Source organism: Pelecanus crispus, chromosome Z, assembly GCF_030463565.1.
Source record: "Pelecanus crispus isolate bPelCri1 chromosome Z, bPelCri1.pri, whole genome shotgun sequence".
NCBI lineage: Eukaryota > Metazoa > Chordata > Aves > Pelecaniformes > Pelecanidae > Pelecanus > Pelecanus crispus.
In genome coordinates this window covers 15,131,353-15,158,363 of record NC_134676.1, presented here as the reverse complement: position 1 = coordinate 15,158,363, position 27,011 = coordinate 15,131,353, and the positions used below count along the sequence as shown (strand labels likewise).

Below are 27,011 nucleotides of genomic sequence, written 5' to 3'. Positions count from 1 at the left end.
TCCTGCTCCTACAGAAACCTTTGTTCACACATATCTTGTGAGTAGTGGTGTTTATAATCTGTGCAGCATCAAGGCATTTTTTCTTACGTAGTCTGAAGGCCTGTATTCATCTAAAGTAAAATAGGAAATGTAATTAGTCTAATTTAGATTTCACAGATTAGGAAACAATCAGGTGAAGATAAGAGAAAAAGAATATAAAACTTTTTTTGTAAATTTCTCATTCTTTGTAAGAAGTCTAATCTTTTTTGTTGTTCTTAATTGCAGGTAGCCCTACTGTTTCTGGTATGTCAGATATGGATTATCCTTTGCAAGGACCAGGTTTGCTGTCAATACCTAATCTTCCAGAGATCAGCTCAGTCCGCAGAGTCCCACTTCCCCCAGAGTTAGTGGAGCAGTTTGGACGTATCCTTATGAAAAATAAGGTGTTAGGTTGTGTAAGTCATAATATTAGAAGCAAACTTTTTTTCTTCCATAATCTTCTTCCCCGATCTTTCTGTCAGACTCCCAGTAATGAACTTCGATATTGTTCGCATTCCCTTCATAAGGCTCCAAGTGGTCACGAGGTCCATTTGTGTAGCGATGCTGGTGGAATTAGTTTCTGTGTGAAGCACTTCAAATGTTTATGGTACATCATTTGTGTATTACTGTATATAAAGTAATATTAGGTTTTTTTAAATGCTCCAAACTTTGCCTTTGCTGGCCAAAATGCATTTAGTCCTTACATCAACAGTGCTTCAGATATGCAGTGCAATTGTATGATGGGAGTATTTCCAGAAATCTGCAGAGCTTGGCTGACCATTGACAGTGACATTTTTATGTGGAACTATGAAGACGGGTATGTAGAAAACATGTTCCAGAAGATATTTTGATGTATTATACTGGCATTAAGCAATTGCAGTAGTGGGAGATTGCTTACTGGTAGCACAGAGGTCTGCTATTCAGTTGAAGTTATCTTGATTCCTTTTAGGTTTTACTAAAACTTTTGAATAATAAGTGTTCAAGGATTTCTAGGAATTAGTAATTTTGCTGCCAAATCATCTAGAGATGAAAGAAAGGAATAAGCATTTGCTTAGTGTTAGATATAGCTAATATCCTAAAGTTATTGCTGTATTTAGGCTAAGGCTTTGCTTATGCCAACAAAAGCAGAAAAAAATTACACTGATGGCCTAACTTTTCTAAGTAGGTTTAGTAGGCACTCTGTACAGTGGCCAGTTGTTCCCACAATGTTAAGTGATACAGCATTAGTACTTTGAAGTATTTTGAGTGAAGTTCTCCTGCCTGACTTATTTTAAGGATGCATAAACTGGAACATAATTTCATTGTATTTTCAAATGGCAGTGATACGTTTATGATTTGCAGGCTTCCTCCTTGTTGTGGTTTAGCCCCAGCCAGCAACTAAGCACCACGCAGCCGCTCGCTCACTCCCCCTACCCCGATGGGATGGGGGAGAGAATTGGAGGAGTAAGAGTGAGAAACACTCCTGGGTTGAGATAAGAACAGTTTAATAATTGAAATAAAGTAAAATAGTAATGCTAATAGTAACAGTATAATAATGATAATAATAATAATGATATACGAAGCAAGTGATGCACAATGCAATTGCTCACCACCTGCCGACCGATACCCAGACAGTTCCTGAGCGGCGATCGCTGCTCCCTGGCCACCCCCCCCAGTTTCTATACTGAGCATGACGTCATATGGTATGGAATAGCCCTTTGGTCAGTTTGGATCAACTGTTCTGGCTGTGCCCCCTCCCAGTTTCTTGTGCGCCTGGCAGAGCATGGGAAGCTGAAAAAGTCCTTGACTAGCATAAGCAGTACTCAGCAACAACTAAAAACATCAGTGTGTTATCAACATTCTTCTCCTACTAAATCCAAAACACAGCACTATGCCTGCTGCTAGGAAGAAAATTAACTCTATCCCAGCCGAAACCAGGACACTCCTTTATTTGCCTATATAGTAAGAATTGCTTTATACATATTGTTGCATTTCCTAAGAAGACTGAAGTTCAGATTGTGACTCATATAGCTCCTATCCATACATTTACATTGTGTCACAGTGTATTAAATATATTCGCCAAATAAAACAACACTGCATGGTGTTAATTGTAAGGTGATGGGGAGGAGGTTGGGAATTCTTGCTATAGAGGCTCCAGATGTCTCAAATGATTGCCTTTATAGTTTTGGTGTGAAACTTCTCTTGTCATTCCATTCTGCTGGACCTGCTTTCACCTAAAGCAGAAGATGTAGATGGCTTCAGAGTGTCACAATAAGTATTAATAATTTTTAAATATACAGAATCTGATTTGATTTACTTTGTTATTATGTGATATTACGTGACAAGTTTTATGCAGGGTTTGTTTTTTTTTTTTTCTTGTTCATGACAGGGGAGATCTGGCTTATTTTGATGGCCTAAGTGAAACTATTCTTGCAGTGGGTCTTGTAAAGCCAAAGGGAGGTAAGGAATATATGGCACTGAGTAGAATTAGGCAGTTCCTGAAACGTCTGTATGTGGTTTTTTTGTGTAGGCATGTGTGAAAATCTGTGGGTTTTGTGTGTGTGTATATGTATACACAAGATGCATGGGTTTGCTTTGTTTTTAGAAACATTATGAAATTAATTACAAGCCAGAAATAATGTATAGTTTAACAATCATTTGCACTGATAAGCTTGTGTTTTTTTGTCACATCATACTCTAACATTTGTACTGTTTATAAGTTTACACATTCAAGTGATAACTTCCATGAGATCCTGGTTTCTAGCCCTCCCAGTTCTTTTGGTAGCTACTGCTTAGGTAACAATTGAAGTCAAAGTTGCTTTGGCAATAGGGTTGAATTTAAAAGAAGCATGTTTATAAGAAAAATATAATTTTAAAAATCCTGTATTTCATGAACTGGAAGCTGAAATGCTGACTGATAGTCTCTTCTCATTCTAGAGTTTCACAGATCATTAAGTCTTAAATATGACTGTTGCCTCTAATCAATCGATGTGTCTTTCCAGTGGATGCATTGGATACATCATTGTGATCTGAGAGGTTGGCTGCAAACTAACATTTTATTTTCTCCCCTTCTTTAGGTATCTTCCAGCCTCATGTACGACACTTACTTGTTCTGGCTACCCCCGTGGATATTGTGATTTTAGGGCTCAGTTGTGCTAATATACAAGCAGGTAATTCTCCCTTCTCCCCTCATTCTCAGTTGTGTGTTAACAAGTATACATGGCTGTTTTATTAGTAACCATTTAAAAATAAAAAAAAAAAAGAACATGTGCTAAGCGTCTTGCTAGTTTTTAAATCGTGTTACAGACAGGGGGAAATAACTTTTAAGGGATGTGCACTTGCTGGATCCTGGACTCGCATAGGAACACTGAGTTGTATTATTTGCCTGTTTAACATAAAAAAAGCTTTTGAAACAGGTACTCCTGTTAATTAAACAGCATGTTGGAGAGGGAGAGAAGAGATGGGCATGAATCTTGGAACTGGTGAATACAGTTCACTAACCTGTTGGCATTTGTATTCCAGCCACAGAAACTGAGAACCTGATACCATTTGTTTCATGCCATATATATTAATAGAGAAAATACATAATTGTTTGGAGAAAGTGAGAGGATTGCAATCTATTGCTCTTTTTATATTACCTTGATGTGAAAGAGAAAAAAAGTAGAAATCTGCATTTTAGACTTGTTGCGATTTAGAGATGCTGACAACGTATAGAAATGAAAAACATTGCATTTCCTTACCTGGGACTTATATAGAGAATTTACTTTACTTTTTTAAAAACAGAAGATTTGTTACTCTGCAGTTCACTTCAGAGAATAGCTATTCCAGAATGTGTTTAGTAATTATGAAATTTGCTGAAATTTTTCCTGTTTTCCAAAATGCTTCTTATCACAGACCTGTAATATTTATTAGAACAACTTAAAAACTAAAGACTATTTATTTATTTATTTATTTAAGGTACTGGATCGCTCAATGACAGTATGTCTGGTGGAATGCAGCTGCTACCAGACCCCCTCTATTCACTCCCTACTGACAATACTTACATTCTGGCAATAACATCCACTGATAACGGGCGTATCTTTTTGGCTGGAAAAGATGGCTGCTTATACGAAGTAGCATACCAGGTGACTATAGGTTTTACACATGGGCATTTTTCATTGTTTCATTGTTGTGTGATCTAGGCACTGAGAGTTCTAAAACATGTCAGGTTTCCCATCTTTTTTCTTCCATAATTATGTTGCATGGCTTGGTTGCACAACAGCTCTGACATCTTAGTGTAGATGCATTTTCTTTGAAGTAGTAGTAATTATATAAGGAGTAGCAACGCAGCTTTGGTCAACTTCAAAAATGAAATTGTGACATCCTGCACCCTTTTTTGTGAAAAAAATTTCCTTTTAATGATCACCTGTTTCTTTCAATTGATTAGTACATACTTTTTCAATTAAATCAATGGTGTATAGTTAGGTTTTTACTTCTTGTCATACTTGTCGTGTTAACGACTTTTTTAATACAACTACTAGTTTGGATTTTGTTTTTTTTTTTTCTTTCAACTCTGTATTTGTTTTAAATTGTAGGCTGAAGCAGGCTGGTTTAGCCAGCGCTGTAGAAAAATTAATCATTCAAAGAGCGCGCTGTCTTTCCTTATTCCTTCATTGCTACAGTTCACATTCTCGGAGGATGGTAAGTAACTGATGTTCAAGACTTACCCAATCATTTAGTGTAACCTTTTAAATAATATTACCAAGAAGTCAGACTGAATTTAGTTTCCTCATTCAGACCATTTAGTTATTATCAGTGAAACTTGCAGTGGTTTAGTTCAGGATGTAGACACCATAGATACCAACGCCTGGAAAGTTTGACCTTTATGACTAAAGTTAGTGTTCTGTAGTACAAAATTAATACGTTCTTAGTGGGATCACTGCAAACAGTAGAGTCTTTAAGTAAATAATTTTACCCTGTTCTGCTGTTTAGTGAAAAATTAATTTGATACTATTACACAAGTTTTTTCACTCTTTTTCTTTTTTTTAAGTTTACTAATAACTGTGTGAAGTTGACTGCTGCTTTAAATCACTTCCGGTAGGAGTCCCATGTGGGACTCCTTCAGTTTTTCTTAACTTATGATTCATTATTTTATAGATATACTGTCTGAAACTTGTTTTCACCAAATCCAGTGTTGATTTGCTGGTTCTCTGTTTTTTCCCCGCCTCCCCAGATCCTGTAGTTCAAATCGCCATTGACAACTCTCGAAATATCTTACACACCCGCTCAGAGAAAGGCGTGCTGCAAGTATGTGACTTCTTCTAATGACTGTTGGCTATGCTATTAATGTGTATATAACTTTTTAAGTTTTCCTCAGTACCTGGGAATTCTCTGTAGGTGTGTCAGGATATTATTCCAATTTATCTTTTGTAACAAAGTTTGTGCTGAGGAAAGAGTAGCCTTTCCTCTTCCGAGGAAAGAGTAGACTTTTGATGTTCCCCTCAATTATGTGGAAACATGAGGATGAAATAAAAATTGAGTTTGAGTTGCTGCTTGATAGGTGAGGCTGTATTAATTAGTTAAACCGTAGATCACTAAGCTGTATTATTGAATTGCAGGTTTACGATTTGGGACAAGATGGTCAAGGAATGACCAGGGTTACTTCTCTTTCACAAAATGCTATAGTTTCTGCTGCTGGGAGCATTGCCAGGTATGTTTATGACAATTATAGTGTAAGAGGCTTCCTTTAAGGCCAATAGTTTCACACTATATTTTTGAAGAATGCTGTTTGCTTATTCCTTTGGATTGAGAGTGTATGGATGTTTTTTGGTTTGTTTTTTAGAACAATAGACCGTTCTGTATTTAAGCCTATTGTTCAAATAGCAGTGATTGAAAACTCTGAATCCATAGACTGTCAACTACTAGCAATCACACATGCAGGTAAGAAAGCAATGTTAATTCCCCCCCTTTTAAACTGATGAAAGGCATCTGCACAGTTTAGCAAAATTGTGACCCTTTTTCATCTTTTGTTCAGGTGTCCGACTGTATTTTAGTACTTCACAATTTAAGCATCCAGCAGCTCGTCCCTCCACGTTAACCTTGGTGCACGTCCGTTTGCCACCTGGATTTTCAGCTTCTTCTAATGTGGAGAAGCCTGCGAAGGTTCACAGAGCTCTTTATAGCAAAGGTAAGCAGTGGAACACAGCTCAGATTGATTTGGTTTTTGGTTTTGGTTTGGTTTGGTTTGTTTTTTTTTTTTTTAATTGGGACACATCACTAGCGCACTGTTTTTGCGCTGGGGAGTTTGAAGCAGTGAGAATAACTAAGAACTAAGCATGGCTTCTGTGTGTTAATGGGAGAGTTCTTGGAAGTGGAAGGTTCTCATGTTTTTCAGAATTTAGCTCTTCTGCAAGGTGCAGTGTTTGTGCAGAGAGCTCTGTTCATGTGTTGATCAAGCTTTTTTTCTCCTAATCTCCCCATAAAACAGATTTAGTTTGTTCAAATTTGCCTACATGTCTCTAGCCACATGTGATTTCTTGAAAGCAGGTGATAAAATACACTTCTTACCTATTTAGTGCCTCTCTGCTGAGTTTAGCATGTGCTGACTGTCATTTATTTTTTAATTCATGTAGCTACTGATAGCATATAAAATATCAAACAGCTGCCAGATGGTTCCATTTTTATGTTAGTTCTGATTGTGGGCTGAATTTTTAAAAGTGCTGCAGAAATGCGAGGGGGAAATGTCTCTATGTTGCTGACCCTTTTGGGCATACATACCGATTTTTGTCCTTGAAGTCATTTTTGCATATTTTTTCATGCATGACCTGTTTAAACATCTCATTTCTGAGGCATGTTCTACCTATTTTAGGCTCATTTTTGTTTGTACCTTTTAGAGTAGATGGCAAATGGTTTTAAAAGTGACCTTTGGAAGAACCCTATGACATACAAACTCGGGAGATATTATTTGCTGTTCAAATTGTATGATTAGGACTTGAAGATTGATTTTTGCTAGATAATGAATGAATGAATTTGCATCTAATGTGTGCTTATTGCTTCTGATACAAACTTAATATCGCTTTCCTTGCTAGGGGTCCTGCTGATGGCAGCTTCAGAAAATGAGGATAATGACATCCTGTGGTGTATCAATCATGATTCTTTCCCTTTTCAAAAGCCAATGATGGAAACACAGGTACTAAAGCAAACTTTCATACAGTTTTGATGGAACCTAGATACTGTTTTTTTTCCTTTCTGATACTATCTGCAAGAAATGGGTAGTTCACAGAAAACTTCCATGAGGAGTTTGGAAACACTTAGAAAGCTACTAATCAATATGCTGCAAAGGAAAAAAAAAAAAAAAATTAGTAGGCAGTTTTGTCAGTGAATGGGAACTGATCTCTTAGTAGGAATTCCTAGTTCAGCCATACTTTCTAGCCTGATGCAAACTATGTTTCAAAAGCAATTGCCTTGACATCTAAGATTTGACTTCTAATTAGCATATCTGAAAATACTGTTGTCTATAGCATGCAGCATATTGTGCACAAGCACAGAAGACATGGGGCACAGTGCATAATGGTGTTTGTTGAGGAGGATAAATTTGGTAAAGATTGTTTAAAATGTAGATGCTAGAGAGTTTGGGTTTCTTTATTTAAACTGATATTCCATGTCTTCATTTAATCTCAGACTCAATTAATCTCTTCATTATTTCACCTTTTTTTCTGGTCTTTTTCGTAATTGTTACATAAGTGGGTTTGTAAGAGAGGCTTGGAGGAGGTTAGTTTCCTTATGCGTCAGTTCAGGGAGAACATTTCATGTATTCCAGCTCTGAAGGAAGTCTGAAGTCTTTTGCTGAAGTAGAGGAGTGACATGTCAAAAATAGTATTATTGGAGGAGCAGCAGTAGAGTTGAAGTGAATGGACAGACTGTATAAGTTAAAGTTTCAAAGTCAGGTTTTGATTTATCTGCTGTTTTAATAACTTACAAAGGAGCCATATAATTACTCTAGAACCCTTCCCTACAAAAACTTATAAATATCCCAAGTGCTGACCTCTCTCTTTTTTCCAAGGCATTTGACAGTAACAGACAGCTGGTTTTCCCAAAGAAAACTGCAGCCTATCCTTGAGCAGCAGTTCTTCCTTGTTAGCATACAGTTTTCTGGAATGTCTTCACTACCATATGTCTCTTCTTGAGTTATATTTGAAGTACTGCTGCCAGCTGTGAAAGTCTTGTAAACCTTTATCATTCAGTTGCAACATTTTTTGATTCTTTAAGAAATAATTTAAATTCATTTTATATTGCAGCAGCATTAAAGGATTCCACTTTACAAGTTGTTTTACATTTAAATACAAAACACTATCCCTGTCCCCCAAAAGAAGCAATATATTATTCCCTGTCTCCCAAAAGCAGCAGTATATATATAGCTGTAAATTTGGTGGTAACCTTCTGTTAGACAATAAAAGAACTTGCTTATTTGGGTTTTCTTGTGTCAAGAGTAGATTCTATTCTGTGTAATTTTAAATGGTAAATAGTAAAATATCACCATGTATGTACAAAATCCATGTCTGTTAGCAAGCTTTGGATAATATCTACCTGTTGTTCAGATGACCACCCGTGTTGATGGACATTCCTGGGCTCTTTCTGCTATTGATGAATTTAAAGTTCAGAAGATTGTAACACCGCTAAATAAAGACATTATTCCAATAACTGATTCACCTGTTGTTGTACAGCAACACATGCTGCCACCTAAGAAGTTTGTTTTGCTTTCAGCTCAGGTGAGTATTTCTTCATTCTTAATATAGGGAATCAGGAGAGTAAGTATGAAGTTGGAAGACTGATATAAACCTGTAAATGTTTATTCATTTTGGATATGTTTTAAGGATGATATTCTGAACATAAAAAGGAAGAACGTTGCTGCAACCATCTGTACCTGTTTTAAATTTACTCAAAGCTATTGGGCCAGCTTCTGTTGTACAGTGTATTCATAGTTTTTGTTGGTCTCCCAGCAAAGGGCCCTTGTAGATATAGATCATCTGAGAAATTCTTTTAACCTTGGTTATACTCGTGATTATATGAAATTGAAACAGACAGTGGCTGCGCAGAAATATAGTTTGGATAAATATTGTTGGCAATTGAAATTTGAATAAATAATTTCTTCTTTGTCATAGAAGAAGTCCCAAAATGTTTTTTTGAAAGGGTTTTAAAAAAACAAAACAAAACAAAAAAAAAAAGAAATTATCTTTCCTACTTCTCTTTTCTGATTGCATTTAGCGATATTTTAGGGCACTTAATATCTTAACCAATAGGCAATTTAAAAAAAAAGTGTAATCATTAATGTCTTGCAGCCTCTAGACTCAACCTGCATTTGCTTAATGGCAGATGATTTGTTAAAGGCACTAATTGGACTCTCTCCAGTAGTTAGTATGGATGCAGGCAAGGTGATTGAGTGTAGAGTCTTACCGTGCCCTTGGTCCTGAATTCTTCCAAGCATTTTTTTTTTTTCCAGGCAGTTTTGAGGATTTGCAACATACGTAAAGCCTTTCTTTTCTGTATATGCTTGTGATATGCTTGTATTGTGTGCTTCGTATTAGGCTAAGAACAGAAAAATTAACTCAGTTTATGGAGAGTTTATAGCCATTGCAGTATTTTTCCTGCCTTTCCTAGACTCGCTAGAGAATTTTCTGCATGTGAATGGGAACGGGGCTTTAAGCACTATTCATATTATACTTCGATCCAGTAGTGCAACGAAGGAAAATTAAGAATCATAGAACTGTTTAGGTTTGAAAAGACCTTTAAGATCATCAGTCCAACCATCAACCCAACACCCCCATATCCCGAAGTGCCACATCTACCCGTTTTTTGAACACTTGCAGGGATGGTGACGCCACCACCTCTCTGGGCCGCCTGTTCCAATGCTTGACCACCCTTTCCATGAATAAGCATTGTGGGGAGGGGGTATTGGCATGGCCAGGGTAAAGACAACTTTATTCTAACTTATTTTGGGTTACTTTTAGGGGAGCTTTATGTTTCATAAACTCAGACCTGTCGATCAGCTGCGGCATCTGCTTGTTAGCAATATAGGTGGAGATGGAGAAGAGATTGAAAGATTTTTCAAGTTGCATCAGGTAAGATTTTTTGACCTGTTATGAAAAATGGAAGATTTAGAATATTTATGTAAATCTAATCACTTTCTTTAGCATCCGTTTGTTGTTGCTATAAACTTCTAGTTAACATTTCATTTATCAATTAAACTATTAACTTTTTTTCCTGTATTGTCTAAATAAAACAAGACTGTGAAATGAGGAATAACTTCTCATTTCATGATATCTAAAAATGGAAGTGTAATTTACTTTCCCTGAAATTCTTATATGTCTTATATGTATGCAGAAGTATAATGTCGTTCTTGGTTTAGGAAAGGAATTCATCTAAGAGCAGGGGAGGAAGAGTTTCTGAAAAAGTTAAATTACTACCACTACAAGAGGGTTTTACATTTTGAAGGCCAAGAGAAATGTGTATAATTGGTCTATTTTTTTGTTTAAGGTAAATAACAAACAAGCAGGAAGAAAGCTATCATGGATTACAATTTCAGTTTGGCTAGTACTGATGAGTAGCTGTAGTGAATGTTCACTGTAACCTATTCTCTTGTGCTTTGGTAGGACATACTAAGTGGTATTTTAACATGACATTAGAATATGCAAACCATTATTTGTGTAGGTTTTTTTCTTCAAACATAGTCTTAATTTACGTTTTCTGTAGAAATTGCATGAATCTTAGTCATAATTAGGTGACAGACACAGAGACTGTTTCCTACCGGTAATGGTACTGAGTTTGCAAAAACTGTGTAACAAAAGCTTACCTGCTACAGTGGGATGCCTCACTATGACTCACTTCTGTCTGTAATTGGGAAGAGTTGACTTCCTTGCCTTCTAAATAAAATGATGCAAAAAAGTATTTACTGTTTGGTTATTGAGCAGTATGACTTCTATATGTTTCCTATCAACTTAATATCAGCTGCCACACTGATAGTATAATATGCTCTAGGAGGATCAGGCCTGTGCCACTTGCCTTATCTTGGCCTGTTCTAATGCTGCATGTGATAGAGAAGTATCTGCCTGGGCTACTCGAGCATTCTTCCGGTAAGTTTCAATTCTGTAGGTTGTTCTGAATATTATGTGCAGTGTCACTACAGCCACTAAATAATTGTACAGGCTCTTTAACCTGCTGCCTGAGTGAGCCTTGTTTTAAAATGAGCATAGACTGTTAAACCTGGTAGAATATGCTTTTGCACTAATATAGGGCTCATCAACAAAGGAGGCTTCCTGTAATGGTCGTTTCTGGTTAGTTCCCCTCTTGGATGCTTGTATTCCACATGTAGAGGTGGCTATTGAGAATGTAGTTTAATCTGCTTGAAATGCACTTACCTATACTTCACAGTATCCCAGTTCACAGAATCACAGAATGCTTTGGGTTGGAAGGGACCTTTAGAGATCATCCAGCCCAACCCCCCTGCAGTGAGCACGGACAGCTTCAACCAGATCAGGGTGCTCAGAGCCGCGTCCAACCTGGCCTGGAATATTTCCAGGGATGGGGCCTCCACTGCCTCTCTGGGCAACCTGTGCCAGTGCTTGACCACCCTTATTGCAAAAAATTTCTTCCTTATATCCAGTCTAAATCTCCCCTCATTTAGTTTAAAACCATTACTCCTTGTCCAGTCACAATAGGCCTTGCTAAAAAGATTGCCCCCATCTTTCCTATAGGCCCCCTTTAAGTACTGGAAGTTCATTGAAGTGCAGTGTGTAGTAATATCTTTAATGAGACCAACTGAGACAGCTGGAATAAGAACAGACAGATTTTTTAATTTTTATGGGGGTTTGTTTGGGTTTTTTGGTTGGTTGGTTGGTTTTTTTCTTAACATACTGCAGTTACTTATGCTGTTCACCATTGCGCCAAGGACATTTATATTCAAATGGACTTAATGCTGTTCAGGGCCCGATGGCTCTTGGTCATAGATGTTGATTTTGTTTGTTTGTTTGGGGTTTTTTTGTTGTTTTTGTTGGTGGTTGGTTTGTTTTGGTTTCTTCCAGTACAAATTGAGTGAGAAAGTATGGGCTTCCACTCTGGAGGATTAATATGTCATCTATGTATCCCAAGTACTGCATATCCTTAGCATGGTGCTGATATGTGTATTTTAATTAGCTGCCTTAAGCAAGTTGGTATATTGTGGGTCTCTTGGCTGTCCTCACAGGGCATGTAGCCTGGAGAAAAAAAAGGGGTTCGGTAAGATACAACTGTTGAGAGTGATGATAAAATGCGCAGCTTTGACTGTATGTTTGCACTAGAGTTTGAGTGTTATGTTCCCAAAAGCTTGCTTGCTCTTTTCCAAAACTTGTGCAGGTGTTAGATCAAGTCAACTATTTTCAGAAGGCTGTGAATAGTTGCTCTTTGTTAAGTGCAATTACGTTACAAGATCTGAGAGAAAATGTGAATGATAACTCCGGAGAGATGGGTGTTAGCAAGGGAAGACATAACAAAAGTGCTCATGAAGCACTATAGGAGAGAGATGGATAGAAATTACTCGTGGATGATAGAAAGATAAGCATGGGTCATCTCAGCTCTGTCCTCCTTTCCACTTCCCTGTAGAGGCAAACCTTAAAAAGATACATAAGCCTGATTTTGAGAAATGGTAAATTTCTCTTTAAAGCCTGATCATATCATAGCACCATAGAACATAAAACATCCACAAAAAAAGCCTTAGTTGTTCACCTAACTTACCTTTGCAATTGCATATATTAATGCTTTTCATATAACATATATTCAGTTAGTTTTCTTTTTTTCTGCCAGAAGGATCATACAGTCACAAATATTTCTGAAAAGTTGTGCTGGGTTTTTTATTACCCATTTGAAAGAACCTTGCTTTTAAATGAAAATTGCTCTTAATTCTCAAGGACATGAAAATTAAATGGACTGTGTATGAAGTGTGAGGAATTTTTGTCTTTGCATGTGAACTTTAGGTATGGTGGAGAAGCACAAATGAGATTTCCATCAGCTCTGCCTCCTCCAAGCAATGTTGGACCTATTCTGGGTTCTCCTATTCCTGCTGGTAAGTAGCAAGCATTTCATGGTGTTGGACAGATTGTTTTTTCTTAAATATGTTGTATTTTGTCTTCTCGTAAGTACGTATGTTCTTTTTGTCTAAAATAGTCCTGGATTTTCCACTCACTGGCTAATTAATTACAGTTTTTCCATTTCTCTTGAGTGATTTTTGGATTTAGTAAGAGGGTGACGTGAATTCGCACCATGTCTGGATGTTGCACATAATCTGTTAAGATTATGTGAAGAAGGTATATATTTGTTGCTGCCAGAGGCACTTCAGCAGCCAGAGAACAATTTATCAACACAATAGTTCAAACTTTACAAAGATTAGTTGGTTGTTGTGTGACTATAGCAGAGTATCTTCTTACAGTGTCATTGTCATTCCTCTGCAGATACTGCTTATGAGAAGAATATACTTTTGATCAAGAAATGGATTAGTCGTTTGGAGTGATTTCTCCATGTAAAAGCTCTAGCTTCAACATTTGGTTTCTGCTTAGGTTGTCGATGTCACCTACAAATGAGAATAATGCCTGTTCTTTCTCCTCAGAACTTGATGCTTAGTGGAGTGGAGGACTTTATTACTCAGATTGCCTTTAATTTCTACAGTTGCTTCAGGAAGTTGTCCTTTAACGTGTCACTCAATTCCAGATCTTACAGGTTTTTAAAAAAGAAATTTATAATGAAGAATTTAGAACTCTGAATTACTGAACGAAATTAATTTTTTTTTTTTTTTAATCAGGAACTCATTAATTTCCAAGGTCTGTTACCCTTATCTGACATGTGGAACTCAATCTTACACATCAGACTTGGGAAAAAACGATTGCTTGGAATGCAAAGGAATTCCATTTCAGTACCGTTTTTGACGTATATCCAAACTCATAAGTACTGGAGAAAGGTGTGCTAAACTGGGATGAAGCTTTGGAAAACCGGTTGACTGTCTCTCAGAATTCTTAACTAGTTTTAAAACACTTAAGAAGAGTGGCCATTTTTAATGCATCAATGGCATCACTTTCCAAGCCTGATGGTGTGGAACAATAGCAATGTGGGCAGGAGCTGAGGCAAGGCATAAGAATGTAAAATTAAATCTGAGTTAGAGAGGACAGCAGCTATGGGGAGAACAGGTGCTAGGAACAGACTGAGAATGAAACTAAGATGTTGGGGAAATGACAGGAAGCTCTGTAATCAATAAGGTGACTCCTTTTCAAAGTAAATGTATTTTTCCCAAGTCTAAATGTTTGGATATTATTATCATTTGTTGTCATATATGCCTCTTTGTAACCTAGTATCAAAGCATGTGTTTCCATTTTGCTTCAGTGACAGGTCCAGGTGGAAGATGGCACCGTTATTCTGCCACTGCTTACTCCATTTGCTCAAAGGGTAGAGAACTGTCATGTGAAACTAAGATTCTGATATTGTGGATGTCCCATGTGGTGGGTCAGACAGTACTGCCAGAAATTGATTAAAACACCTTGAAATTTTGCATGTGAAATTACATTCCAATAGAGTTAGCATTAAAAGGCCAGGCACCTTTAACTTGGTTCCCTCTTTTTCTCACTGTTGAAAGTCTAGTCATGAATTTGCATGCTGCTTTTCTGCAAGTTTGTGCTTTGCCTAGCACACAGGAGAATGTGCTGTGAGAACAGTTTGGCACTGTTCAGTGAAGGACTTTGTTATCCTTCGCGCTGTTTTGTGTGGTTCTAAGTTGAGAGAACTGTACTGAATAAGGCAAGAAGGACTGATTCTTTGATAAAAGATTTTCAGAGTGCCAGTTTTCTTGCCTTTTCTGTAATATGTCATCCTACATGCTGATGGTACATGGACATTTTTGTAGATGACCACATGTGTTCCTCATATTTTAGGGTCTTAAGTTAGGTATTCAGACTTAATTTGCAGAAGGGTTGAGTATTCACAGCTGAATCTGAGGCCGTGTACAGTCTCAAACTGAATGTTTCAAGTTAACAGTGTTGCTGCAATGTTTGACCAACTGCCCTATGTAAAAATTAAGAGTAATAATACTAGTTTCTTTCAGTTGAGTGCTGGAAGGTAAAATTGATACTCTTTGAAAAGATCTAAATGACTGAAAGTGAGTGCTTTGAGAATAGGTGCCCATATCAGGAATGGGAGGAGTCACAAGGTAAAGAACAAGAAAAAGTGTGTGGACAGTGTTATATTCAAGGCAGGGGACAGATGGTGTGCAATAAATAACATGCGAATGCTGGAAAAAAAAGTGCTTAATAACTGCTCTTGAAAGAAGTGTATCCACTTGGTTCATTTATGGAGTGTTGGGTTGATAAGAAATGAGTGCCAATTGGTATTTAACTATAAATGAAAGCTGTTGGAGTGGTTCTAACTTTTAACATACTTGATTTAACAACTTTGCTGCTTTTGCATAGGGATTTTGTGGGTTACGTTTTGGTTTGGTTTTTCTAATTCATTCATAACAAATTTACCTTTCTTTCTTTTCCCTTTTAGGTTCCTCTTCAACTGCTGATAGTCCATATCCTAATCCTAGCTTTATGACAACAGCTGGGCAAGGTAATGCCTTCTTTTCCTTTGTTGGAGAAATGGAGAAATTTTTTTCCACCTAGGATTTTTTATTTGGATTCAAATGAGTAATATTTACTTACTTTAACCCTAGGTTTACAACCTCCTAGTATGTCAACTCCCATATTTCCTTCTGGGAATTCCATGTCTCACCCTGGTACATCCATTAGCGGAATGATGGGTCCCGAGATAGTATTTTCTGGAAGACACAATGGCATCTGCATATACTTTGCTCGGATTATAGGGTGAGGTGTTTGTGTAAAAGGAGATTCTGTCACTCAGTTTGTTTCATAGTTTTTCTTTCTCCTAATGCTTGTAGGTGGTAAATTCTATCTTAATAGTATTTAAATTTGAAATTAGTAAATGCATTTTTTACATTGTGTTTATGAAGTACCCGTTGATATATATTCTTTTTACAGCTCTATTAATAATAATATATTCAGTGAGTGGCTAGGACAGGAAAGTTGTTTAGATATTGATCCTCCAATGAAGTATATATGCACAACTGTAAAACCTGTGGTTTTATTTTTCAAACCTATAAGCTGTATGTTTCAAACTCCTACTAAAATATGAAACAAATGCAGAAGGACTTACAGGATCAAAGTCCTGGCTTGAAGTCTTTTCTGTTAAGAAGCTTGAAACAGAATGTTCAAATCAGAGCAATGAAGCAAGATTAAAGAGGATTCTGCTACCTGGATGTTGAGTCCTGTGTTACTGAACACCTCAAGCAAGAATAGAGCTCTTCCTATGCTGGTCATCTCTCCAAATGCTGGTTGGGAAAGAAATTTTTATGACACTTGTTTGCCTACACTATATTTCCAGAGAACATTATTGGCGTATATTTAAAGTATTGGAGAGCATCAAACTTCATTTGATTAAAGTTTTAAAATTTGAAATTTTGTTAATTATCTATATCTGTAGCATTCAGAAATGTATAATGGTACCTCTTTTTGAATGTTTAATTTTCATCCAAATTAAATCCTTACTTTAGACCTTGAAGTAAAAAGCATTACTGTTTCTTTCTTTAAGAAATTATACATAGAAGAGTTGTAAAAATACTTGCTTAAATTACGTGGTTTTTAACACAGTACTGTTTTGTGTTGCAGAAATATTTGGGATGGCAGTATAGTTGTGGAGAGAGTTTTCAAAAGTGGCAATCGAGAAGTTGTTGCAGTATGTAAAAGATTATTTTGTATTTTTAAAAGTTCCTTACAGTATATGTCTTAAGCCCTGTTATACTTCTGTTCCCAATTAGGAAGTGATAAGGAAAAAACAACATTGTTGTCATTTGAATGTTCTCTTAAGTGCTGTGCTCTTAACTGAGGAATAATTGTAGTTTTTAAATCTTTTTAAGCTACTATTTTGAATGTTACTTTTCAAGAAACAGAACTGTAATTTGATCTCTGTTGTTAGTTGGCAATGGCCAGTTTTCTCCATGTTTAGTGACTGCACTTCCTTCATTTATGCATACCCCCTCCAGACAAAGCCTAAAAATAAAATGCTTTAGTGGGTTAGGATAAACATTGCAGTTATGTAAGGACATAAAAAAATTTCCAGCATCTTCCTGACTAACATCTTGGTGTTTCACTTTTTGTCCATGATCAAAATAACAAAATATTTTCTGACTGTGGATGCTAATAGAATCCTGAACTGAGTAATTTCAGCAATGCAAATTAAGTGCTACATGAGCTTTCCTCCTCCAGTTATAAGGTAACTGGGAGAGTCTGGAAGACCTTGGCACTTACACTCTGTGTCTTAGCAATGCTCAATCATTGTTTTAGTTCAGAGTTGGAAATAGTAGAACACAGCTGATTTGGTTATCAGAGGGGCAAAGCAAGTAGCATCTTGAATACTGTGTATCTTCAGAGGACTACTGCCTCTTCCCATGTGTGCCCCCTCATCAATGACTGTGGTATAATAATGCTGTGTTCTAGTGATAGCATTACTGTTATGCTATTTATTTGTTGTACCTTCTTTGTGTTTGTCTTTTTAGTGGCTTTAGCTTAAAATTGTAAATTCTTGAGAAAAAGTTTGGAAACTATGCTTTCTGTAAAGAAGTCTGCTTTCTTTTGCAGGTAGAAAGCAGTGTTCCATCCCATGTGCTGGAATGTGTACTACAAGAACTAAAAGGTTTACAAGAATTTCTAGATAGAAATTCACAGTTTGCTACAGTAGGAGCCCTTGGAAACCCAAGGTATTATTCATTGTGTTAAATTTACTAGTGGTATTTAATGTCCAGCTCTTGAAAAACTATCACGTGTATCTGTGTTGAGTTGAAGTGTATGTATGGTCTCCAGCTTCAACTATTCAGATGCTAAAAATGAGTTGTTAGATTTCATCTTTAAAAGATTCAGTATTTGTAATCATATTAGCATCTCTTTTAATTTTGGAATTGCAGTTTCAGCACACCAGCCAATCTGCAACAGAGGCTCCTGGGTTTCATGCGGCCTGATGGTGGAAGTTCTCAGCAAGTTCAGCAAGAACTCCAGAGGAAATATCATGGTATGTAATTAGTTTTGAACAGGAAGTATCAGGGAATGGTGCATTTGGATGTTGCCTTTCTTGCTTTTCTTGTTTGTTAAAACTTCTGAATAAAAATGCCTTTTTTCCATACAAATTTGACATTAATCAATATGCCAGACTCAGTAATAAATTCTTCAGAAAAAGCACTGTAGTTTGGAAATGAACTTCGCTAGCGCCTTGCTTTTGCTTCCATACCATATCATACTGATCCATCAGGAGCAGTGCTTCTGTAGTAATGTTGATGTGAAAAAATCATTTACATACAACTGTACTAGAGACGAAGTATATACCCAGAATGAAAACTCAAATCTAGATAGAGAAACATTCCAGCCTTTAGGTGGATTGTGGCAAGAGACTTCATTCGTTACACACTGCAGATGTTACCTTTCAATTTGATATTGAAAGCTTTAATATTGCAACTAATTAAAGCAGTCCACAAAGGAGAGTATCTCTCTGTGAAGAGAATCTGGGTTTCAGCACAGGAACATCTAGTAGTCCTGAGCCACTGGAAAACACTAGTTGTATCTCAATTTATTAAGCTAAAACAAAAGCGCTTGAACTTTTAAGCACTTTTAAACTTCTCTCTTTCATACAAACAATTAAATTTCAATTCTGTGTAGATATGTGTCCTCTTTATCCTATTTTCCCCATTCAGACAATCTTGAAATACAAAACTATAGGTTTCTTTGCACTTACCTGTCTCTTTTTTCTTTCTAATGTTCTCCATGTTTCATAAGACTGTTTAATGTCCTCATTACAATACTTAGTTGCTGCACACGCATTTATATTTTCAGGATGGCAATTGTTAAGCAATTTGTTTGAGACAAGTATGTTGTCCTATTAAAAAGGAATACTGTAATGCAGTTGCCAAGGTTACAGTCACTGAAATGTCTACAAATGTTTGCTTAGAAATAAGGGCCCTGTCACACAGCCCATTTGAACTCCTGTCTTCCTGTAGTGCAGCTTTGGCCCAGCACTTGCAGGCAAGTTGGGAAGTGTTGCTGATGTGTATACAGAACTGAAGATGGTTGTGGTCCATATGGGTATAATCCTGGGTTTTAATTTCTACTTCTTTTTCTGTACTGCTTGCTCTCTATAGTGTGAATGTAATTTTTTTGTAAAAAGTCATTATGTAGAATTTGGTAGACGCTTAATAACTTTATTTTTCATTTTTATGCATTCCAAAGCCCATAAACCCTTTTGGATTGCTAAATGACACAATGTAATTATTGCTGCCTCATTTCTGAACTGTAAGCACTCAAAAGTAAAGACATAAATTGTTGCAATTATGTTCCACCCATGTAATAAGTATGTCCATATTATTTTTTCAGTGAATATAATACATCTTACCAGATTTAAATGTTACTAGTTTTCAGAGTAGTTGTTGTTCCTTTCAAGATAGTGTAGACAGTGTTATAATTGTAATTGCTTCTTTCTAAAGGCAAATACAGGTAATCAAACAAAAAGGGAATATGTAAGAGTTTATTTTTATTTATTTTATATTCATCATGAATACATTTACAGTAACTATGAAAAAAACAAGCAAAAATTTAAGACTGATATGTAAATCCAGTGCACTCACACGAAGCCATACTTCTTTTTCAGAAAGTACTCCTCCTATGTTAACAGGTGGTATTTTTGGGGAAATGTTAACTTTCCTCATAAGAGAGCTAGACAGCATTAATTAAGAATGGAAGAGGCAAAAAAAAAAAAATTTAAGGAGATTATTAATGTAAAAACCTCAAAAATTTACAAGCTAATTTGAAACATGTAGAACACTTGCTTATTGACTCTCTCTTTGCTTTTTCAGCTGAGGCACAGCTAACTGAGAAGACCTCACTTCAAGGCATCCAGCAGCTTGTTCGCAAAACCTGCCAGGCATTGGCTTTATGGAAGTTGCTGTGTGAGCACCAATTCAGTGTTGTTGTAGGTGAGCTTCAGAAGGTACGATCTGAATCCTATGATTACAATTTGTTTTTATTTAAGATCTGAATTTCTTTTGCTACCTAAATGTTCTCAAATGAGTGTTACTTTAATTCATGGAGAAACATATAATGAACTTTAAATCACATATGGATTTTTGTTCAGGTTGTAAGTGTTTATTTTTCAGAGACTGACATGTAGTATTGACCTCATCACCCAATTTTAGCAAATTGGAACTGTCACTAACAATAGATTTTATTTTATTGACAGTTAAAAATGAGTCTGGTTTTATAAATTCCTGTGTTTTCACCTTAAGCACATTCTGCAAAATGTGCTGAAAAGAATAGACCAATGTTGTCCAGCCAAGAGGAATTTGCCTTAGTGTTGGTAAAGGCTTAACAGTGGAGAGCAGTAGGGTTGTAGAGTCTCAAACCCTTGCACTTTTATGTAAGAAGGGGTCCAGAATGTATCACAGAACACCTGAGGTTGGAAGAGATCTCTGGAGATACCTGACTAGAGGGTCAAAGCAGGGTCAACCAGAGCAGGTTGCCCAGAACCATATCCTCTAAGGTTTTTAGTATCTCCAAAGATGCAGACTCCACATCCTCTCTGAGCAACCTGTTCCAGTGTTCAACCACCTTTAGAGTAAAAAAGATTTTTCTTAGGTATAATTTCCTTTGCTTCAGCATTTGGGCATTGCATCGTGTCATGCCACTGAGCACCACTGAGAAAAGTCTGGCTCCGCCTTCTTTACACCTTCCCATAAATATTACTAAGATCCCACACACTGCCCCCTGAGCCTTCTCTTCTCCAGGCTATAAACAATAGCAGTTCTTTCAGCCTCTCCTTGTTTGTAAAGAGGGAAACTTACAGAACTATGGGTGCTACTGCTATGTACCCTTTGCTAATCTTGAATTTGCATCCAGCCCTTGAAGAAGCTATTAATTTGAATAGTAGGCATTTGTCCTACCACATGATAGGAAAACAGATTATTTGAGAAGTTGTATTCTTTGTCAGTAAAAAGAACAATTTTTAACCTTTACAAATGCACAGAAGCTGAGCTCTTCACACTGTTGCTTTGGGGAGTTAGCACACTTTAACACAGGCAACTCTTCCCTTGTATTGGACAAGGAGTTAACTAATTGTTTAACAAATAGAACCTTTTCCTCTGTCTTCAGTAGTTTTAGAGTTTTTCTAATAGTATTTTCACGCTGTTAGTGATCATCCATAGACACTACCGGCAACTCTGTGTGAGCAAATACTCCTAATAATTAAAATTAATAACCTTCAATGTAATTTAATATTAAAAAGTCTGAAGAGTACAGACCTCAAACTTTTTAGATTCCTCTTTTCTGTGCCTCTGTCATTTTTTTCATCTATGACAGTACTCAGATGGTTCCTATTGTTAAAAACAGTAACATACTCATTTTATAGGGTGTGCATTCTGACGGTGCCCTGTGAAGTAAGGCAAACTGCTAATTCCATTCTGACTCACAGAGATCTAAAACAAAAGTGACACATAGTGAAGATGGCAGAGGAAGTCTGCTAAGAGGAGTTCTCACTGTCCTTTGTCATCCAAGGGTCTCGTGCCTTCATTGATAGAGCTTTCTTTATTATTTCCATTTTGCTATATAAAGTGTATTTTAAATAATGTATTTCTCTGCTGCGCACTTCAGTCATTGGAGTTTTGTACGTTTTTATTTACTGGAAACAGTTAACTTCGCTGCTGTAACATTGTGATATTTCTAAATGGAATAAAGTAAAAAGTTTGGTAAACTGATGAAATTCTGTCTATCTTCAGGAACTTCAAGAACATCTAAAGATTACTGCTTTCAAAGACTTGGTAATTAGAGACAGAGAGCTGACTGGAGCACTCATTGCTTCTCTCATAAACTGTTATATCAGAGATAACGCTGCTGTGGATGGCATCATTGCCCACTTGCAAGATATCTGTCCTCTTCTTTATAGCACTGATGATGCTGTGTGTTCCAAGGTAAGCGCAATTCCAGATTTTACAGCACCAAAGCACAACTTCAGAACATGTTCAAATGAGATAAGTTGGGCAGCTTGTAAATCATTATGCTCAAATAGTTTCAGGAGCATGAGAACTTAAGAAGGCAGGTCGTGTGCATATTTGTGTCTTGTAGTTGATTAATGCTGAAAATTATGCGAGCTCTGGTTTGAAGCATTTGCAGTTATTTGTAGTGTTCATAGGGTCTCTACCTCCAATGTGATGTCTAATAAAACTGCCTTTTTGATGTTGATAAAATGTGTTCTTACTCCAGTCTTTCATCAGCATAGTCCCTTGTTTTCTGTCTGTTGCCTAGCTTCATGGAATTTGTGGAAAGATAATTGTGTTTAAGAACTTCACTCTTTGAAGCTCTTGGAATAAATTTGAAGAAAGTAACTGGTGAGGGGAAAATGGGGAAGCCGTTGGTTGTTTAAGTCTTAAGCCCTTCTGTCTACTGCTGTTGTACAGTCTTTCTGCTGGAAATGAGAGAGTGCTTTTGAGTGCGTGATGTTTCTATTGTTTCAGCTTTGAAGTCTGGAATAATAACTCATTAACTTAAAACAATATCCATGATCTGTTCATGTGAATAATTCCCATTTCCCTATCATTTGTCTTCAGGCAAATGAACTGCTTCAGCGGTCTCGGCAGGCTCAAAGCAAACTGGAAAAAGAGAAGATGCTAAGAGAGTCACTGAAAGAGTACCAGAAGATCAGCAATCAAGTAGACCTTGCTAATGTTTGTGCGCAATATAGGCAAGGTAAGAGGCAATCACTGATCATGTTCTGGTAAATAGTTTCTGTAGTATCCTTTTGTGCCATATTCTTTTTTGTTTGTTTTGTTTACTAACTTTCAACTCATAGTGTTTTATCATAAACAGTTTCTTAATAACTCTTAGAATGAATATAGGTCAACCTGGTTTTGTTCAAAGATTTTCTAGATTTCACCAACCAATCAAAAAACCCACTTCTGTATAAAAATATTCCCGTTCATTTATTTCACATTGCAGTGTCAGTTCATTTCATGTATGTGGTAAAAATGTTTTTAGGAAGATTGTTGGGCTGTATGTAAGCAGAGGGTAAATGACTGTACTTTTGCAGGTAAGGTTTTATACTAAATACGCTGTTTGAAAAAGGTTCTGAATCCCGTTTTGTGCAGTAGAAGCTAATAGATAATTTAAATGTAGCTATAACTGTTGTAGCAGACAAGATTTCAGCCTCTGTACAAATAGGTAACTTCAGACTTGCATATAATCCCACAGGTTAGGTACAGGCATAAACCTTTAAACGATACAGACCAGAGTGAATAAGGTTTATTTTTTCTTGCTTGCTAAAATGGGAATTGTTTGATGTCACTTACTGTTTTGTCATAGATTTAATACAATAATGAACTGTGGTATTTGTTTTTTCCTAGTGCGTTTCTATGAGGGAGTAGTAGAACTCTCTCTTACAGCTGCTGAGAAGAAAGATCCCCAAGGTCTTGGCCTTCACTTCTATAAAAATGGAGAACCAGAAGAGGATGTTGTTGGACTCCAAGCTTTTCAAGAGAGGCAAGTTTTCAGGATACCTTATTACCCTTATATAGGGTGCTTTATTTCAAGTGACTGGAAAGTAACTCTTTTGGGGCAGGTATGCAGGGTAATGACAAACAAGCATTTTATAATAAGGGACACAATATAGATGGTTTTGCCCAACATGCTCTCCCTGATTATTGTTAATATGGTACCAACTTAATTTGGAGCAGAGGGTAAACTGATAGATGCTGAAAACATTGTGATCTGAACATTACAGAAGTACTTGTTAGAAATATGATTGAGAACAAACTAGATTGTGGCAACTAGCTGACAATAACCTGTGACCTTTTGTAAATTTTAGTAGTTGTGTTTATAAAGGCATACAATAACAACATTTGAGAAGAGTATTTCATGGATAGTTGCAATGAAAATTGTGAGGCTTTTATTTTCTTTTGCTGTATTTACAGATTGAACAGCTACAAGTGTATCACTGACACCCTTCAAGAGTTAGTGAATCAAAGTAAAGCTGCTCCACAGTCTCCCAGTGTGCCCAAAAAGCCAGGTCCTCCGGTGCTGTCATCTGACCCCAACATGCTAAGCAATGAAGAAGCAGGGCATCATGTAAGAAACTCATGAAAAAATCATGACTGCACTCCAGAAAATAGTGTGATTTGAAGGGGTGTAGAATTTACTATTTTTAAAAGATTATGGAATAGTTTAGCGAAGTGGGTAAGTCAAGATTTGTCATGAATTGGCTTATGTACAGAGTGTTCACAGAAATGATGACATGCAAATAACATGAACCTAAGTATTGTCACATACGTAGTCAGTGCTTGATGTAATGTAACCACTTCTGGAATCACAACTTTGGCCTTTTCTTCCCTTAGTTTGAACAAATGCTAAAGCTGGCTCAGCGTTCAACGGATGAACTCTTCAATATTGCACTTTACAACTGGTTGATACAAGTTGACTTGGCGGACAAACTGTTACAGGTGACCTCATCTCTACACAACAAAATAATTTGTTGGAGGGTTCCACTGAACTGGAAGAGTTAATTGTAATAATGCTGATGCTTTAAAAATGTAAATGTTATCTTTATGACTTTTGCAGGTTACTGCCCCCTTTTTGGAACCCTACCTTGTGCGGATGACCAAGATTGACCAAAACAAAGTTCGTTATATGGATTTACTGTGGAGATACTTTGAAAAGAACAGAAATTTTAGTAATGCAGCCAGAGTCTTGGCTAAGTTGGCTGACCTGCATAGGTATGGATTATGTGTGATCTATTTGCACATATGGAGGTAATGGCAGAAAAATCAAACAAACTAAAATCAAAACCTTATGTGTAGCTATTTGAGGAAAAGGCCAAGTACAAGAAAAGGCCAATGTCCAAGGATGTTTGCTAAAAAAATTGTAAATTAATGGAATATATTAGCTTTTAATCCAGGCTGGTTTTCAAAAGAAATTATATGTTTATTTTATGTATTATACATCAACTTGCAATGTATTTCCTGTTGTAAGTACCATATATTAAGTGGTCATTTCTTACACAGAATTTTATAATGCGATAGTGTAACTGTGGAGCAGTAGATTAAGTAGTACACTAGAACTGAGCCTGCAACAAAGATGGGGTTACATGGTTGGATAATGTCCTGCATGATTTAGTAAAATCAGAAGTCAGATACTAATTCCCAGAGTCTAGTTAGAATATAACTAACCCTCAAATAATTATATTAAGTACCCATTTTATTTTGAATATTTGTTTTGCAGCACAGAAATTTCTCTTCAGCAGCGTCTTGAATACATTGCACGTGCCATTCTGAGTGCCAAAAGTTCCACTGCCATATCCTCTATAGCTGCAGATGGTGAATTCCTCCATGAACTAGAAGAGAAAATGGAAGTAAGAAAGAATATCAATCTAAGCTACACTGTAAATGCATTATTTCACTTTGTCTCATTGGCACATGACATTTTTGTTACCAATTCTGTAGAGTTTTCTGTGCTTTCTTTGCAATGTGGCAAAGTTATGCAGTTGATAGGAGACTAGTGAGATGTGAGACAGTAACATGTCTATGTTCAAATAAGTTAAAAGTTAATTATGGGTGTATTCTTAAGCTTTGATTAAATTAGTCCAATCTTGAAATACTTTTCTTTTTAAACAAGGTTGCAAGGATCCAGCTCCAAATACAAGAAACATTACAACGGCAGTATTCCCATCATTCTTCAGTGCAAGATGCAATCTCCCAGCTTGATGCTGAGCTGATGGATATAACAAAGGTGAAGAAATTTTTTTAAAAAATTATTAAAAGTAAATTTATCACATTTGGGGGAAAAAACGTTTTGCAAAGAATGATCCTATGCTGACTAGGAAAAGTAATAGACAGTTTGGCATTCCTGGTGTCAGAATGTCTGTTACCCTAGACTGTCTTTTTCTGTACTTTGATATTCCTTCAATCTTTAGTACTTTAATTTCTTCCATGTGTTTATCTTCTTTATTAAGTCTCTTAAATTTCTTCATTCATTGGGAAAATTGTTAGAAAATTAACAGTATTAATTATAACTTGATATAAAATTGGGGATTGTATTTAAGAAAGTTAAACTAAATGTAGTAAAAAAAAAAATCATGTAGTGTTTGACAACAGTTACTTAAGTTGCACCTTTAGTAGTCTGATGTCTACCATACAAAATAAAGAAAAGCTAATTTTAAAGATTTCCTTTTTATCCTACTTGAAATGTAAAGCCTGGTAATTTTTCTTTCAGCTGTATGGAGAATTTGCTGACCCTTTTAAGCTCTCGGAGTGTAAGCTTGCAATTATACATTGTGCAGGTCATTCTGATCCTATCTTGGTGCAAACTCTCTGGCAAGAAATCATTGAGAAAGGTGGGTCTTAATGGACTTGGAGTGGTACAAGCTAGAACTATAGGAAAATAGTACAGTTAAAGTTTTTGAGACTGACTGTGCTGCTACTGCTATGCTGCCCAAGTGAGATGCATCTTTTCTGGACTATTCTGTAATAAGTTTGGTAAGCGTAGTTAACTAGTAATTCATTAATGTTACTACCTTTGGCTTGTGTGCCTAAAGGACAGAAAAGTAATATTTTTACATATGTGTTGGAGTATATTGCATGTATGGCTTGAATAATCACATTCCAAATAAGATGTAGGAAGTCATTTCTTCCCTTCTTGTTCTTAGATGCCATTATATATGGACTTCAGAATACCTACGAAATTTTGTCTGGAGGTTTCACTATTAGGGAGTTATAATAAAAATGTGAAATTTATCATGACAAAAATTAAAGAATCTTCGGGGATTTCAGCATTTTTATAATGTTGACAAGAGTGGAAACGTAAGGGGTTTGTCCATTTATAGAGAAGCAGAGTAGTGGGCACAGCTCTGCAAGCCTAGCTGCTCAGTTGTGATAATCTGCCTCACCCTTT

At 36.4% G+C, this 27,011-nt stretch overlaps 1 protein-coding gene across 1 annotated transcript in view; it reads left to right on the top strand.

Annotated features, from left to right (window-relative positions):
• The window catches only part of NUP155 (nucleoporin 155), a 33,080-nt gene that overhangs the window by 1,137 nt on the left and 4,932 nt on the right, over window positions 1–27,011 (top strand). Inside the window, exons 2-31 of the mRNA XM_075726295.1 lie at window positions 265–402; window positions 739–835; window positions 2,387–2,457; window positions 3,075–3,167; window positions 3,955–4,121; window positions 4,572–4,677; window positions 5,210–5,283; window positions 5,595–5,686; window positions 5,819–5,916; window positions 6,011–6,163; window positions 7,065–7,165; window positions 8,574–8,744; window positions 9,984–10,094; window positions 11,011–11,105; window positions 12,981–13,069; window positions 15,535–15,597; window positions 15,701–15,851; window positions 16,713–16,779; window positions 17,682–17,800; window positions 18,005–18,108; window positions 19,940–20,073; window positions 21,854–22,045; window positions 22,682–22,820; window positions 23,474–23,609; window positions 24,041–24,194; window positions 24,461–24,565; window positions 24,684–24,838; window positions 25,344–25,473; window positions 25,737–25,850; window positions 26,334–26,454. Of these exons, the coding sequence (XP_075582410.1) occupies window positions 285–402; window positions 739–835; window positions 2,387–2,457; window positions 3,075–3,167; window positions 3,955–4,121; window positions 4,572–4,677; window positions 5,210–5,283; window positions 5,595–5,686; window positions 5,819–5,916; window positions 6,011–6,163; window positions 7,065–7,165; window positions 8,574–8,744; window positions 9,984–10,094; window positions 11,011–11,105; window positions 12,981–13,069; window positions 15,535–15,597; window positions 15,701–15,851; window positions 16,713–16,779; window positions 17,682–17,800; window positions 18,005–18,108; window positions 19,940–20,073; window positions 21,854–22,045; window positions 22,682–22,820; window positions 23,474–23,609; window positions 24,041–24,194; window positions 24,461–24,565; window positions 24,684–24,838; window positions 25,344–25,473; window positions 25,737–25,850; window positions 26,334–26,454 (3,520 nt within the window). The 5' untranslated portion in view covers window positions 265–284. The remainder of the gene's footprint in view (window positions 1–264; window positions 403–738; window positions 836–2,386; window positions 2,458–3,074; window positions 3,168–3,954; window positions 4,122–4,571; window positions 4,678–5,209; window positions 5,284–5,594; window positions 5,687–5,818; window positions 5,917–6,010; window positions 6,164–7,064; window positions 7,166–8,573; window positions 8,745–9,983; window positions 10,095–11,010; window positions 11,106–12,980; window positions 13,070–15,534; window positions 15,598–15,700; window positions 15,852–16,712; window positions 16,780–17,681; window positions 17,801–18,004; window positions 18,109–19,939; window positions 20,074–21,853; window positions 22,046–22,681; window positions 22,821–23,473; window positions 23,610–24,040; window positions 24,195–24,460; window positions 24,566–24,683; window positions 24,839–25,343; window positions 25,474–25,736; window positions 25,851–26,333; window positions 26,455–27,011) is intronic.